At 41.4% G+C, this 15606-nt stretch overlaps 1 protein-coding gene across 2 annotated transcripts; it reads left to right on the forward strand.

Moving 5' to 3' along the window:
* Nucleotides 1–481: 481 nt before the first annotated feature.
* On the forward strand, nt 482–14914 carry LOC136444639 (tubulin polyglutamylase TTLL7-like). Of its 2 annotated transcripts, XM_066442289.1 has the most exons (20): nt 482–905; nt 1501–1641; nt 2518–2646; nt 2940–2997; nt 3273–3404; nt 4180–4338; nt 4802–5018; nt 5428–5751; nt 6144–6238; nt 6685–6844; nt 7293–7502; nt 8001–8084; nt 8452–8538; nt 10045–10193; nt 10646–10835; nt 11177–11302; nt 11724–11804; nt 12044–12204; nt 12802–12966; nt 13590–14914. In XM_066442289.1, the coding sequence occupies exons 2-20, from the start codon at nt 1554–1556 to the stop codon at nt 13702–13704; spliced, it is 2730 nt and encodes a 909-aa protein (XP_066298386.1). In that variant the 5' UTR covers nt 482–905; nt 1501–1553; the 3' UTR covers nt 13705–14914. The 2 variants fall into 2 exon arrangements, with proteins under 2 accessions (XP_066298386.1, XP_066298387.1); XM_066442290.1 differs by lacking the exon at nt 8452–8538.
* Nucleotides 14915–15606: the final 692 nt, after the last annotated feature.

The following is a 15606-nucleotide window of genomic DNA, read 5'->3' on the forward strand; positions in this document are numbered from 1 at the left end:
ACTGGCTGCAAATACACCTGATATATCTTTTTATCATAGTCGTGTACCTATGGCGGTGGCTTGAATGTTTTTGGTATCCAGCATGAATGAGTAATATGATCATCATACAACGCTTCTAAATAAAATATAATTACTCTACAGTGTATGATTCGCTCTGTTACCTTTCAAAATAAAACAAACACCAGCACGTGCACCAGACTGATGTTGTTTTGTTTTGTTTTGCTACGAGTTGGAACGTGCTATGTAGGGTCATGTAGGGTGCGGATCTTTTTTACTCGTCATTTTGCGGTGCTTTGTTGGCCTTTCTTGCGAACCATGCTTTTCTTTCCTCATCTCCCCTGTAAAAAGCAGAAAGGCAACTCGTGGACCACAAGAAACACCGACAAAACGCCGCAAAAACACGTCGTGTACAACAAGCCGCACCTTACATCTGCTTGGAGATCGGAGCCTGCGCGGTGTGTTGTTACCTGGTCGTCATGGCGTGGGTCACGTGACCGGACCGGTTAGTCAGCCAAGTTTCCACACAGGGTCGCTGTCTTCAGGTATGGCTACCTTCTTAAAGGGTCAACACGACGTATAACGTTACTTCAAGACAAAACGTATAGTCTTACAAACTTCTAGAGTGGCCGGACCAGCACAGGAAACCGTCCTCGCCCTACGGAGACCAGGCAACGGTCATGCTGAAGCACGCCAACTAGCGAGTTGTGCGACTTTCTTTCGTCCACAGACTTTGCCAGGGAAATTTAAGGACTCCAAACAAAAGGAAGAGCAGTCACAGTAGCTAGGGGTAGGGACAGTAGAGGCTGGTTGTCGGCTTCAGAACATCGACGTTTGCGACGTGGTCCTTTTTTGAGAGACGCTGTCACGGGAACTTTGCAGCGGGACGACTGCCTGATCGATCACAGGTACGTGGAAAATTAACGCCCCCCTCCCACCCTTCTGACATCGATCATAATTAGATCTTTAAGAAAGTGTTTATGTCAGAAGACAGAAGAGTAGAGTCAGAAGACAGAAGAGCCCGGCTCCCTCTTGGTGGTTCACAAGGTCACCCTACTCTACTCTAACGTAAGGAAATATGATAAAGATACTTTAACACTATAAATGGGACATGAAAAACGTACAAAGTAAACAAAGGGGAAACAAGTCAAAACAACCAAATAATATGGTTTCCTTTATTTTTAGTTTCAAAAGTTCACCAGCAGTTGGACTAAATCGACAAGTTTCTCAGTTGGAAAGGTTCAGTAGTCTTTATGACTTTGCAAGGAAATTCCTTTTTTTCTTGGTTTAGGTCATTTTCATGCAGTTTGTGTTGTATCATGTATGTAACTTGTAAGACTTTGAAACTAAACTTGAGCACTGTCCAAAAGTTCTTAAACAAATACTTGGGATTCAGAAATAAATGTCACATTCATGATGCTAGGATATACTGTGGGATTTAAAATAGAAAATGATTTACTGTCCTTCGATGATGTAACACTAACTTGTATTTATCTTTATCAGTGTAATAATAAGAGGACTACGATGTGAGAGTTACCCTTGCTACCAGAGTCACCATGCCCGCGGCCACGCCGGATAGCGTCCGTTCCACTCCCGTTCTGCAGACGACAGCATCCATACACAGTATGGCATCTATTCAGACTGGTCAGTATATCAATCTGCATCTGTATGTACTTTGTGGTAACGTTATGATATCACTACCCTTAAGGCTACTAACACACCAACTTCTGTATCGGTATGGTCAGCACAATCTGTATTTATATATGTACAATGTATATATAGCTGGTATAGCCACCCTTCAGCAACTAACAGTAACATGTACCAACTTCTGTATCTGTATAGCTGATATAACCTTTGTTAAGAAGTGAAAACTGATCAGTTTAGCCCTCTAAAAAGCTAGTCTTCCACTACGTATGACAAGTTATGTTGGCACTACTACTAACAGTATTTGCAGGTTCAGTGTACCGGGAAAATTCCCCTAGCTCTTTGAGCTAAGTACAATGAATAGTGGGCAAGAGCTTAACATCCTTTCCAGTAATGTGCATGCCAAATTAGCAACAACAATTGGGATTCGAACTCCCAAACTTAAGTCAACACCCAGAGGCAGGGTAACTAACCACTGGTCACTGCTGGGCTATGCACAAATGTTTAAGAACCCACGATATTGGTGTATATGATGGCTCAAGCCATTTGGTACTTTATGCAGCTAACATTAATTTACAAACTTTTAACTTTAGGAGTACAGAACTGGTAACTGCTCAAAGCCTGTTTACTAGTAGTTAAAGTGTTTCAAATGCACTCTCCAAGCATAGGTGGGCGGGAGGATTGGGATCTTTTTATCATATGCCCTGTTTTTTGGCCACTCTCCCCACCCAACGAGCAAACCAAAAACGGGGCATATTATGAAAAGGTCACAATCTTCCCCACCAACGTCTGCTTGGAGAGTAATTCAAATGATTATGTAAATTGGGTGATGAGGTTATTTTGACGACATGTTTTTGTTCATCATCTTTCTCACAGTTGATGCATCCCAGGGTGGCCACACCCACTTCGATGAGAGTGTTCTTAAAAAGAGCCAGCTTAGTAAGAAATCTCGCAAACGGAAGTCCCAGGCCACTGCTAACTTGTACGGCACAAGATATGACGTCGGTAAGTCCAGTTTAAAGATGTGCAACGAAACGTGAAAATTGCATGGTTGCGCGAGTGTGCACGAAAACACCAGAGAGTCAGAGACCATTCACTCAGATACAGTCAGTTGAGGTTGTTTGCATATGTTTGTTCATGGTACTGCAATCCTTTATCACTTTGAATACAAAGATTTCATTGTACTAGGACTGTATTTTCCAAGTGTTTGGGATGTAACAGATAGAGCACAAGTTTGTATCTTAACTGATGGTATTTGATTTGTACTTAATCCTTTTTTGAAACTCTTTCGTCACTAGTACATGCAGTTGTGGAACAAGCTGGCATGCAGGTTTCCAAGGAGGATGACCCTAAATGGTGAGATGACCTACACATTTTCTCTCTTTTTTTTTTTTTTTTTAAACATAGCCTGTCACAGTGTCACTGCAAAAAGCACAAAAATAATAGCCTGTTATCCAAACCTATTATAGCTCCCGAGTCTCCCCTGTCCTCTCCACAAATACTGCTGAGAGGACAAAAAAGACTCAGGCTATAATAGGTTTGGATAACACTCATTAACAGACTACAAAAATAAAATGGTGAACATTCCTGTGTATAAGTCATATATTAATGTTTTTATTCTGTTTGTGCAGTTACCTGATCTGGAGTGACAGTTTTGTGCAGAATGAGAGAATAGCAGAGCTGAAGTCCTACCAGAGGATCAACCACTTCCCCGGGATGGGGGAGATCTGTCGCAAGGACTGTCTGGCCAGGAATATCTCAAAGTAAGTTTCATTTTTTCATTTAACAGTTTGATCATACAAAATGGAAAGATGTACTTGCGTACACACACACACACACGCACGCACACATACAAAAAAAAAACACACTGTCCAAAACTATACCTCAGTCTGCTAGTTGTCATCCCAAACAAACTATAACGAACAAAACATATGACTTCTAGAAAACCATTACAAAGTGGCTTATCATGTTTCTCTTGGAAGGAAAAGTACTGAATCCCCAGTAAGTAAGTGTGTATACCATACTCTTTCCCAAATTGCTGAGTGATAAGAAAGCAGTTTGCACCATTTTTTAAGTCTTTGGGATGACTCGACTGGGAATCGAACTCACGACCTACTGAAATCAGGAAAACACTCTATATCTACTCACTAAGCCGGTATCAAATTAATCTCTCTCTATCTCTCTCTATCCAGTTTTACGTCTTTTGTTCCCCATCATCTGGGGGTTAGACGTGCTTACACATTGATGAGGGAGCCCCAGAACTCTTCATCAAGTGCAAGTCTTTTTTTGTAGCAAGAGTTTTTACAGCTGGATGCCCTTCCTAACGCCAACCCAAACCCTATTGCTGGGCTTAGGATATGGGAAATACGTGTTAAGTGCCTTTCCCAAGGGCACAACGTCTGGGTGCATGTCCGGACATGTCTGGGTACTCCACTGGGGATTGAACCTGGGTCTTATTGGTTCATAGCCGAATGCTCTGCCACTGTGCCACACAGACGCCACTGCAATCGTTATCAATACATTTGTTTGATTTTCCAGGATGAGTCGGAAGCGCCCAGAGGAATTCAACTTCACCCCGCGCACCTGGATCTTCCCAGCTGAGTACTGCACCTTCCAGACTTACACCAAGGAGCTCAGGAAAAGGAAGAAACAGAAGACCTTCATCGTGAAGCCTGCCAATGGTGCAATGGGAAATGGGTTGGTAACATTTGAAAGACATATTATTCAAACCTGTCTATTATAGTGACACTCAGCAGTGGCCATGTTTGACAGGTTTCTTAATGCCAATGGCAATCTCCAAGCAGATCCTTCAGCAGCAAGGCAGTATCAAAAGAGCCAACCGATATACAAAGCCGCCGGCACTTCGGATACTGGTTGGCCAATTTGATACTGCCTTGCCACTGATAGATGTGCTTGGAGATAAGGCCAGTGGGAAATGCTTTGGATGCAGTACTGTATGAAGCCGCTAGGAGACCCATTATCAAACTTGACCTTTGTTTTCCCGTCTCCTACTCACCAACCTAATATCGTGCAGATTCAGCCACAACTTCTTGAGTTATGCTGTCCACAAATACATGAACGGCACCGAAAACATAACCTTCTTGGCGAAGGTAAAAGTAATATTGTGGACTAACTATACGTCCATTTTTCCCATGTCCAGGATATCCCTGTATCGCAATGGAGAAAAGATACCGCAGAACGAACACATCATCGTGCAAGAGTACATGGACAAACCCTTCCTGTTGGACGGCTACAAGTTTGACCTGCGGGTGTACGTCCTGGTGACCTCGTGCGACCCCTTGCGAGTGTTTCTGTACCAGGATGGCCTCGTGAGGATGGGGACGGAAAAGTACCACTCACCCACCGATGGCAATATTGTATGTACCTGTGCTGCACATGTGTTAACTCCTCGTCTAATTGTAGAAAATGCCTCATGCATTGCCAAAAAGCTTAGTGTCATTAGACGAATACCTGTGAGATTGCTTATCTATTAGTTATATCTCAATGAAAATCTATCTAAAAATAGATATTGTAACAAAAGTAAGAAGGCAAAGACTTTCTTGTACCTCTACGTTGACACCAAAATATTAGTATTTCCGGGTTTATATGTGACCAGAATGTCTTTTTCTAATCAGGAAAAAAATGAGGCAGTCAAATCAGAAAACCAAGAACAAGTTATATTGGTTAAGCCTAATACTAAGATACATGTCGGTTTACATCAAGGTTATAAGAAGCCCAGGTGTACCAGTGCTTGATTAAGACACCTGCTGACATGTTCCCATGCAGGACGAGCTGTGCATGCACCTGACCAACTACTCCGTCAACAAGCACAATGAGAACTTCCAGAAGGACGAGGACGTCAGCAAGGGCAGCAAACGCTCCATCCGCTACCTCAACAACTTCCTGACCAAGAACGGCTACGACGTGCCCCTACTCTGGTTCAACATCCAGAACCTCATCATGAAGACGCTGATCGTGGCGGAGCCTCACATGTTGCACGCCTACCGGATGTGTCGGGCGGGAAACCACGCGGGGAACGAGAGCGTTTGCTTTGAGGTTCTCGGCTTTGACATCTTTCTGGACAAGAAACTCAAACCCTGGGTGTTTGAGGTAAGGTTATTCATTGATAATGAATTTTACACTCTGATCAATTTCGAATCCCGCCAGAGTCCACACTTCTTTCCAATTGCAAGCCATAGCAAAGCAATGTATTGCAATGCTTGCTAGCAGCTGGAAATGTTATGATTATGCTTCATTCTCAATATGAGGTCCACTCGGAAAGAAAAGTCCAACCAAGGAAGGACTTAAGACTGCTGAAATTGATTTTTCTGTCATCCAAAAAAGAGGATTTATTTGTGCAGCTATTCTAATGACAGTTTCAGGTACATTTTGTTATTATGTAACTTTTAGTAATAAATGATCATTGACTGAATGTCAAATGAATGAATGAATGAATGATTGATTCCATGAATGAATGAACAACTGTTCTGGTACCATTACAGGTGAATCGTTCCCCCAGTTTCGGCACCGATGAGAAGATTGACTACGACATCAAAAGTGGTCTCCTTGGAGACGCTATCAAACTAATGAATATCAGGTGAGTTGGGCAAAAAATTCTCTGTGAATTTTTTTGAAAAATCTAGAAATGCTCCATATAAAACTGAAGGACAGGGCAGTTGTTACTTTTCCCCTTCAGATTTCTTCCCTGCCAAGCACTACCAGTATATCAATGTACCCTTGCTTTTAGTTTAAAGAAAAGTCTCTTGACCACCCTTCCTTCAAGTCACAGGACCTTACCTTTCATAACAGTTGTATGAAATAATTTCAAATTGCATAGGTCATACTTTTTATCTGGCACATTCAGAAAGTTGTTTTGCAAGATGTTGTCTGGTGCTTATTCTGTTCTTCTTATTTCCTGCGTTTAGTCGGACAAACGGGATTTATGATGAGGCACATTGTTTTCTTGCAAGTACTTTTACAACATGTCTTGGAAACCTGTTTTAGTCTGTTGCTCATGCTGGTCTTCTTATTTCCCATCTTCAGGGTGTCAGACAAAAGGAAGAGCATCAGTGCGGAGAGGGCAGAAGCAGAGAGACGACTCCTAGGGCCGACCAAGAGGCCAGAGCACCACAGCAGTACTAGTAAGGATGATCGTGTGGACAGGCAAAGGAAGATAGCTATAGACAAGAGGAAAGAAGAACTGGTGCGTAAATCATTGTCCCCACTATATATGCCTGCCTTGAGTTCATACTGTGTCTTGTCAAGATCTGGATGACAAAGTAGAGAGTCACACTTGTGTATGTGTGGTGTATTTCAGTCATAAGTGTTTATTTTAAATGGTGCTGTGCATTTAAGTTAAAATTGAAGTTAAAATTCCATTGATCTACCAACCTCAAGAAACTATTCACAGGTTTCTGCACAGTGTTGTTCTTGAACAACTGTTATCTTGCGCAAAGTTGTTCTATTTTTCTGTACCACCCAACATTCTTGCATATAGAAATTCATGGCAGAACATACATCCAAATGACTTCACATGAAATGAGATTTGAAAGTACTGTAATAAAGTATTGAAGGGGCTAGGATAAAGAATCTTGCAAATAAGTTTAAACAAGTCGTTTTAGCTGATTTCTGATTTTGTTTGAACACCCCAGAAACAGTACCTGAACATGATTCGCATGGACCGTAAGCGTGAGGAGTACGAGAACAGACACATGGGAGGCTTCCGGAGAATCTTTCCCACGGAAAACAAGAGCCAACAGGCGCAGTGGACGCAGCTACTGGACGATGCCTTCCAGGTGTTCCTGTCTGGTCGGGCGCCGGCGCTACAGAAGGACATGAGTCGGGCGTACAGTCAGTACAAGGTACGGACTCCTACCGCTGAGTGAGGTAGTGTTTTTGTTTGTCTGTGTGCCTCGGTCTATGTGCGTGTGTGTGTGACTGTCTGTGTGTGACTGTGTGCAATGACTGTGTGTGTGTGACTGTCTGTGCGTGTGTGTGTGTGTGTGACTGGCTGTGTGTGTCTATACATGTGTATCTGTGTCTGTCTGTCTGTGTATCAGCCAGTGTGTGTGTGTGACTGTCTGTCTGTGTGCATTTGTGTGTCTTTTGGACTGGAAGCGTCACAAAGCAGTATGGGTAAAGAGATGAAGTCTGCCTTCTCTGATTGCCTTTCTACATTGGATCGTTGACCTTGGCTCTATTTGTGACCTAAATATGAAAAACAACTTTGAACTTGAATGGGTTTTCTTGTAGGCCTTGTGCCTATGATATTACTAGAAACATTTGTGTACTGCATGTGTATGATATGAGAATGCGTGCCCTATCAACATGGCCTGTTCTTATATGGTGTTTATCTCCAGGAAGCAGAGATCCTTGACATGATAGAGCAGTGTGAAGAAGACGGTGTCTCCCTGACGGCTGCTCTAGCCCCCAGAGGACCTAAGGTACATACAACACTCCTCCTATAGGAAACATGCACTAACAAGATCTACAGCATATCCAGGGCAAAAGTTTTGCTGCAGTACCAAGGCCGCAAACCAGGGGGACCAAAATCGACAATAATCTTCGTCTTCCCAACACCTACCCACATACCAAATATCATCACAATCCATTAAGAGGTTCTTGGGTTATGCTGACCACAAATATATGGAAACACACACAGACTCACAGACATACAGACAGACAGGCACACAAAACAGACACACAAAAAACAATACCTCCATATTTCATTGAGGTAATGAACAGATTGTCCTGGGGTGTATGTATTGTTTATTGAAGGAATTGAGATTTCCTTTTCTCTCTGGAAAATAGGTTAACTGTGCACTCCCCAGTTCTTCTGCGACTGGGGTCCGTGGTAGTGCACGGCAAAAACATGACGATTGGGTTTCAAGGTTCAAGGTTTGACTTTGCATTTCTCACAATCTGCTGTGAAATGACATTGAATACTAACATGGCCAAAAAGCGTATTTTGAACTCACACCTTACCTCCAGATATGCCTCTGCATTGGAAGTGATGTGTCCTTTTGCGCCAGATTGACCTCTGTGGTGTTGTGTAAGTGGAGTTGCAATACCTCCTGCCATGGATGATTAAAATGATTAACCTTCTCCCTGCTGCCTTACTCTGTAACCAATAGACAATGGGTTGCCAAATGACTACTTCAGTGTCGAAAGGTTGAATACAAGAACTTACATTCAAAAAGACTCAATTAAACCATCCGGGTTTTTTGCATTTTTTTTCAATGGGCTTTTACCCTACACAAGTATGGCCAATTTTGTGCATTATTTTTGACATGAAAATAATAGTTTTTCTCTCAGATTTACCAATTCAAGAGAGGTTGCAGAAACAAAACTCAGTTGGTCTTCTAGCTGAAGAGATATCCTTCAACCCCACACACAGTTACTTTGCTTTAGAGTTATTCCATAGAAGAGATGGTCACTAGACTGGAGGGTGTGCAGCCTCAAGTTGACAAATAAACTAGGGAGTGCCCCCTTTATGAATCTTTAGTGTGGTCTCTTCAGTTAACTGAGAAACTGATTTCCGAGGGAGTCCTTACAAAACATTGCGCACAGTTCTTGTCTCTATGCTGCATCTATCCTTTCATCCCATGACAGTTTACCTACAGGACTATGGGTGAGCACCGGTACAGAAAATTAGGTCCAGGGCTGTTCCAAGTCCAGAGATTTAGGTCTAGGTCCAGACCTGAACCATACCGTAGTCACTGCAGTAAAGAAGTACTGAACAATAAGAATATTATATTTTGGACAGCACTTTTGATATGAGTACAGGTCTCTGTGTTACTAATATGCTGACTATGGGCACATGGGAGGAAAAAAAGTATCAGTAAACTGTTTTGCTGTTTGTTCGAGTGGCATTTTTTGTTTCAAGTGTAGATTTACGTGAGTGCAGCTCTATGGGTTTGAGTTGACACTCTGACTCAAAACTAATTATACTCACCTTGTTGTTTGTAGACTTATCCTTTATGTGTTGCTGGATATAAGCTACAGCTATCGTCTTAAAAAGAGAGTAACAACGGCTAGCTACATTTTGCTCTGTTTTCTTAGACCAGTAAACCCCAACAAAAAGTGTGACCACCTGCCGATACTGCTCATTTTCTAATTGGTCCACCGTTTTTTAAGGTCGAAATATGCTTGTTGGGATGGAAAAATATTTCACCCAATCCATCTATCAGAACTTCATGACATGAAATGGTGGAAAATGTATTTTCGTAAGATTAAAATGATAGATTTTACAAATTGAATGAAAATAAAAAACCTGGGCTCCCAAAAATTACATGTAGTGGGACGGAAAACATTTAAAGCTGGAGACAGCCCTGATGGGTACTCACCCCTTTGCAGGACTATCACTTTGAAAGTGTAACTCACTGTGCCATGTTTTTCTTACAGCGCTTGTCGTCCATGCCGACAGCGGACGTTCCTCAGGCTTCAGGGGAGGAGACAGAGGACACAGGTGACGAGGCCATGTGGGAAAAGAACTCACCGCCGACCTCTCCTAATATAAGGAGGAGACAACTCTCTAATGGTCCTCCTCAGAGGTAGATGTTATACATCGCATTCCCTATTTAGCTCCATGGGCCCAGGACTTAGAACAAGTTGCAACAGGTTGCAACTCCGTGGAGCTCTTTGCTTCATGCTTTGTGATAAGTTTTATGGGGATGTAAGAATGAAATTATGGAAAGTCACACCTGCTTTTAACCTTCTCCCTGCTGCCTAACTCTGTAACCAATAGAGAATGGGGTGCCAAATGGCTACTTCATGATCAGTGTGCTAAAGTCTTTAAAAAGAATGGTACAAGAAAGGTAAGAGAAGGAAACGTTTCAAGTACACATGCACATGTACTGTCTGTCCACCTGCCCTGTAGATGCTTACATGTTACATTTTCAACGGCCTTGATTATTCTGTCAGTCTCCAGTTGTTTTCAAAGGGAGCATAATGATTTTAACGTGAGAAAGTATTGACCTTGTAATCTGTTTTCGTCCCACCCCAGGAGTCGTCCTACCTCGTCATTTGCGCACAGATTATCATCTGAAACTCGGGAGCAAAGGTCGACAAGCAGGCCGCTGTCGTCCAATCAGCTGGGGAAGCAGTCTACGGGGTCTCACCCTGTTGTGCAGCGAACACGGTCCCTCACACGTCCGCTGTCGGCCACCAAAAGGATTATCACCAACCACAGCAAGGTTAGACAACATTATGTGTATCATTCTACTAGTGTATCAAATGAAGCTCCAATTATTGAAAAGCAAGTAGTAGTTCTGGTTGCATTGCTGGAATGTCACCTATTCGTTTGTTGAAATTTCCTGTAATCATAACTAGATTATTAATCCTGCGGTGCATTTGGATTACAAGAATTATATATAGCTGGGAGGACACGGGAGCTGTGACTGAGGACCATGCTGCCCTGAAAGCTGTACTTCAGGGGAGCAAGGGACCAGTACTCACTGTCCTGGGTACATAATACATATACTATCATTAGGCAGTAGGCAGGATGTTAAACATGTGAAACTTGTCTGTACTACAGGAGACCAGTAATGTGAAGAGTGAACGAGAGGAGGAGCTGACTAAGCGGACCCTGTCTGCGCTGTCCGACATGAGAATCAAGTTTCCTGGGAAAACAGACGAGGAGGCTGACACAGTACTAGACGCGGTAAGTCAGAATACACCATATGACTCAACCATTGATCTTTATTTTTATCTTATTTCTTCCTGGCCACCACTTGGCCTTAGCAACATATGATACAAATGTAAAAACGAGTCAATATTGATAATCACAGACTAAAACAGTTGATTCAAATGTTACATTCTTCAAAAGTTGAAGCTGTAAATGCATTTAAGTTGGCGTGGTTTTTTATTTCACGCTAAGGCAAAAATGGAGTGTTGGGGGTGGTTTTAAGTTTGCGGCAGCGGTATGGACACATACTGCTACAGTATTGGACACAAATGTTTGCGGTGGTTTTAAGTTCGGGTGAAACGGTCGCCGCAAAAACCGCGAACATAAAACCACCGCAAACACTTCTGCATTTACAGTATATTGAGCTCAAGCTTATTTGCTCACATTTGTTTTCCAGATTGAGGGAAACTGGAAATACCACAAGCCCAGAATAGCCTCCTATTGGCTGGTCAAACTGGACTCTATCAAGAGAAGAAAGGTTAGTAACAGGGATTGAACATTTGTTGCATGAAGCCAATCTTGCCTGTAGGTTCTCAGATTTCTCTTTACATCTCTAAGGAAAAATATTGTGCTCCAAACCACATCCTGTTGAGTCTTATTCACAGTCATGTTTGTATTCATTAACAGCATTGTTGCTTGGCTTCAGAAACATCATTCATAAAAAGACTTTCCTTACTAGTGATATCCAACTCAATGCTCTTTCCCTGCTGTTCACAGGTGATTGACATAGTGCGGATGAACATCCGCGCCCTTCTGCAGCGAGTCTGGCACCTGAACGACGTGGACAACCTGGCGCTCTATCGCATCTTCTGTCGGGTTTTCAACCGCCTCCTGTGGAGCCATGGGCAGGGCCTGTGGAACTGTTTTTCCACATCACAGTAAGGCTTCTTCTTTAACCATCAGCATACCAAGGGTGCCATACATGGGAACTTTGTGTGCTGCAGGTAAAACCTCAGAGTAGGATTCAGATGTGATGGCTGAGCTTTAGCCTTAACCCTCTTTAAGGCCATTTCTACTGTAAGCAACACAAGTTAATGGTACATATGGAGGCACCTCTACCAGAAGGAAAGTTAAAGGAGGAGAGATATGTGAGCAACAATAGATCGAGATAAGTCTCAACCTTCTGGTCAATAAATATGTTTGCTGGCTACCGCACCAAACAGCACAAGCACCTTGGGCAACAGTCTAAAGTAGGAGCATCCTCTAGATAGCTTGAAACAACACTTACAGCTAGATGTGCAAAGGTTAGGTCTAACAGGTCGTTCAGTGTAGCATAATCAGCTGCTGCCGTGCCGTGTGCCTGCAAAGCTGGTGTGTTGTGCCTAACAGCGGTTATACTGGCTGTACGGATACAAAGGCTGACTGTCCAGGGCTCTATGGTCTGACTAGTACTTAAAGTGGAAGGGCTGCTTTCAGCATAATTTAGTCAGGCTACTTGGTCTCCACCTGACTCCATTGTTTACTTTTATCCTCAGATGCTCCTGGGAGACGATCTTCAGCAAGAGCACGGACGTCATCTCTCCTATGGAGATGAGCTGCTGCAGGCGGATTGTCCAGCTGTGCAGACAGTGCCTCCTCATTGTGTACCAGTTTGCTGCAGAGACCAAGAACGCTGTCGCACCCGAGCCAGTCAAAACAAGGTGCAGCCACTTTACACCTATTTCCTCACACGACTCCTTGAAAATGAGTAACTAGCCCTGGTCCTTTCCTGTGTGAGTGGATCAAACCTTGCAGTTTAATTTTACGGAGCTTGTACTTATTGTACAAAACTGGTGTGTTGCGTACGCTTAAAGGTGGTTTCCCGGTTATGCGAAACATACAAGGAATGTATGCAACCAGTACCATACTACCTAAGCAGCAGAATGCACAGTCAAACTTGTGTGACAATCACTATAGACAAGTGATCACTATAGACAGGGTGTCAGTATAAAGAGGAAGCTGGTGACACACTACAGTCAAGTACTGAACTCATTCCTGTAAAAAGTGTCAGAAATACAATGTGGAACAATCTTTATCAAGAATATGTTTATTGCAAATTCTTGCCCTAAGACTAGTTGCTAGTAACAGAAAATTTTAAAAGACAAACAATGATGAACAAGGTAACATGTGACTACTCTAAATTCTAACTAGTTGGGTTTGACGAATCTTTTTGTGAAAACTTTTTTACTTGCAAACTAATTGGAGATCTAGCAGGTGTGATTTTAGGACCACATGTCAAAGACTTGCTAACTAACATTCTTTTCTTTGTCTCAAAATTCTTCAGGACTTATCCAGGGAACGAGCCGCCCAAGTACACAACATGGAACAACGGTAACGGTGCAATAGCTCAGCGAATGGTCAGAGCTGGTCATCCACTGGGGCAGGCACAGCAACCATGACTCCACCATTTGGGTGGACCTGATTATTGGGGGGGGGGGGGATTTTGTACTTGGCTCTTAGATTTGATGAGCAAAGAGTTGTTGAATGGTCTATAGCTCCAATATAACATGGTAATAGAAATATTACAGTTGTAAAAAAACTACAGTAGTTACATGCAAATTTCCTCTCAGGGCAATTTTCATGACACTTGTCCATGTTAGCTAGGTTGACATTGATAAAGTAGAGTTGATATATTGTACTGTAATTATAGAAACTATATGCAGTGTACAGATAAGCTATGTTCTATAGTTGAATTTGTAGATAATGTATAATAGAGTGATCTATTTTATATGGAGATTATTAGTTGTTAGATTTCTTGTTCAGGGAAATTAACTTGAGATAATCTACTACAATATAATTTGATATAAGTAGACTACTACAGTACTATAAACTCACAACCAAGTGTAATGCTGTTTCAACATGTGTACAGGCCTTCCCTTTTCATACACAACCTTATATTACAAAGTTTTAGAATGTCTGTTATAGAATATACTGGTAGTGTTAGCTGTTATCAGATTGTCAACCAGTTCAAATTTAAGGGTTTTGGTTCTTTACAAATTCCCTATAATTCATACAAACATCTTGTAGATCTAATGTGTACAGAAAAAAAACAATTGCAACTATATTTTGGTGCTGACCCCTTTTTTTGTGTGCTAAAAGGTTTGTTGGAGTGCAAAGAGCAAACATGTCAAAACTAAAGATTTTGAAATTCCATTTCTAGAATAGGATGATTGGACCAGAACAATGTACGAAATGTATGTGTAAAAATCTATATTTTACAAAATTATATATACTTATATTGATATTTGAATGCAAATCTTTGGTAGAATGTCCTTTTGATGTGCAGTAGAACAGATTTGTTATGATTTACATGTATATTGAAAAATATTGTTAAAACTACTAGAGAATGCACAATTATTCAGTTGTTACAAAAGTTATGCAGGTACATTATAGTTAGTTAGACATGGTGTTTTAATGTGTGGACCATCAAATGGTCAACTGAAAACTATGGGATGACTGCAATTGTTTTTATCATCAAGAATTATTATGTGCATGGTTTGAATTTATTTCTTTAAAATCTTCCATACTTTCATGACAAAGCATGTTAAGTTATATCACATGTAACAAATTTGTGTCATAACCATTTTATTAAACCGCATGCCAACAAGATATGTTTGTTGTTGTTCAAGGTAATATAGTATTTTTCAACATTATACATGTATGAAATTTTATAATTTACAGAGTAGTGGTAATCTCCAAGCAGATGTTGGGATGGAAAATGAGGCTTTCTGGCCGTCAAATTTTTCCACTCTGCACGGGGCCATAAAATATTATAATCTTACATCTGCTTCGTGATTAAATGAGTAGCACAGAAAAAGGACCCATACAACATGTTCAACTTAACATTTCATTTACTATTATATAAGTAACATTGTGTTTAACAATTTGCAGGGGAAAAAACAAGGTGTTTGGGATCTATTAAATCTACAAGCAAAAGTTCCGAAAATCATGAATTATCACCATTGATGTTACATCTTTATGCCAGAATAAATCTATGAATTTTCATCTCCCATTTGGAGTCATGTCAAGGCAAGCAATTTCAAGAGAGGCATATTATCTTACAACGTTATAATATCAAATTACCTTGAACAAGGAGGTTAAATATATCTAACCTCCTTGCACGTTTCTGTAAGGCACTATTTCAAATTCAATGTTGAAATGATATGATTAATGTTGAAATCTAATCTACTCTACTCTGAATGGCACTGGGATCACAATGATTAGAATTAGACAAAAACATGGCGGCAAAATTCACATCCAGATAATACCCAAGTTCAAGTGTCCTTAGGGGGAGATTCAAA

This window comes from Branchiostoma lanceolatum, chromosome 11 (assembly GCF_035083965.1).
Source record: "Branchiostoma lanceolatum isolate klBraLanc5 chromosome 11, klBraLanc5.hap2, whole genome shotgun sequence".
Taxonomy (NCBI): domain Eukaryota; kingdom Metazoa; phylum Chordata; class Leptocardii; order Amphioxiformes; family Branchiostomatidae; genus Branchiostoma; species Branchiostoma lanceolatum.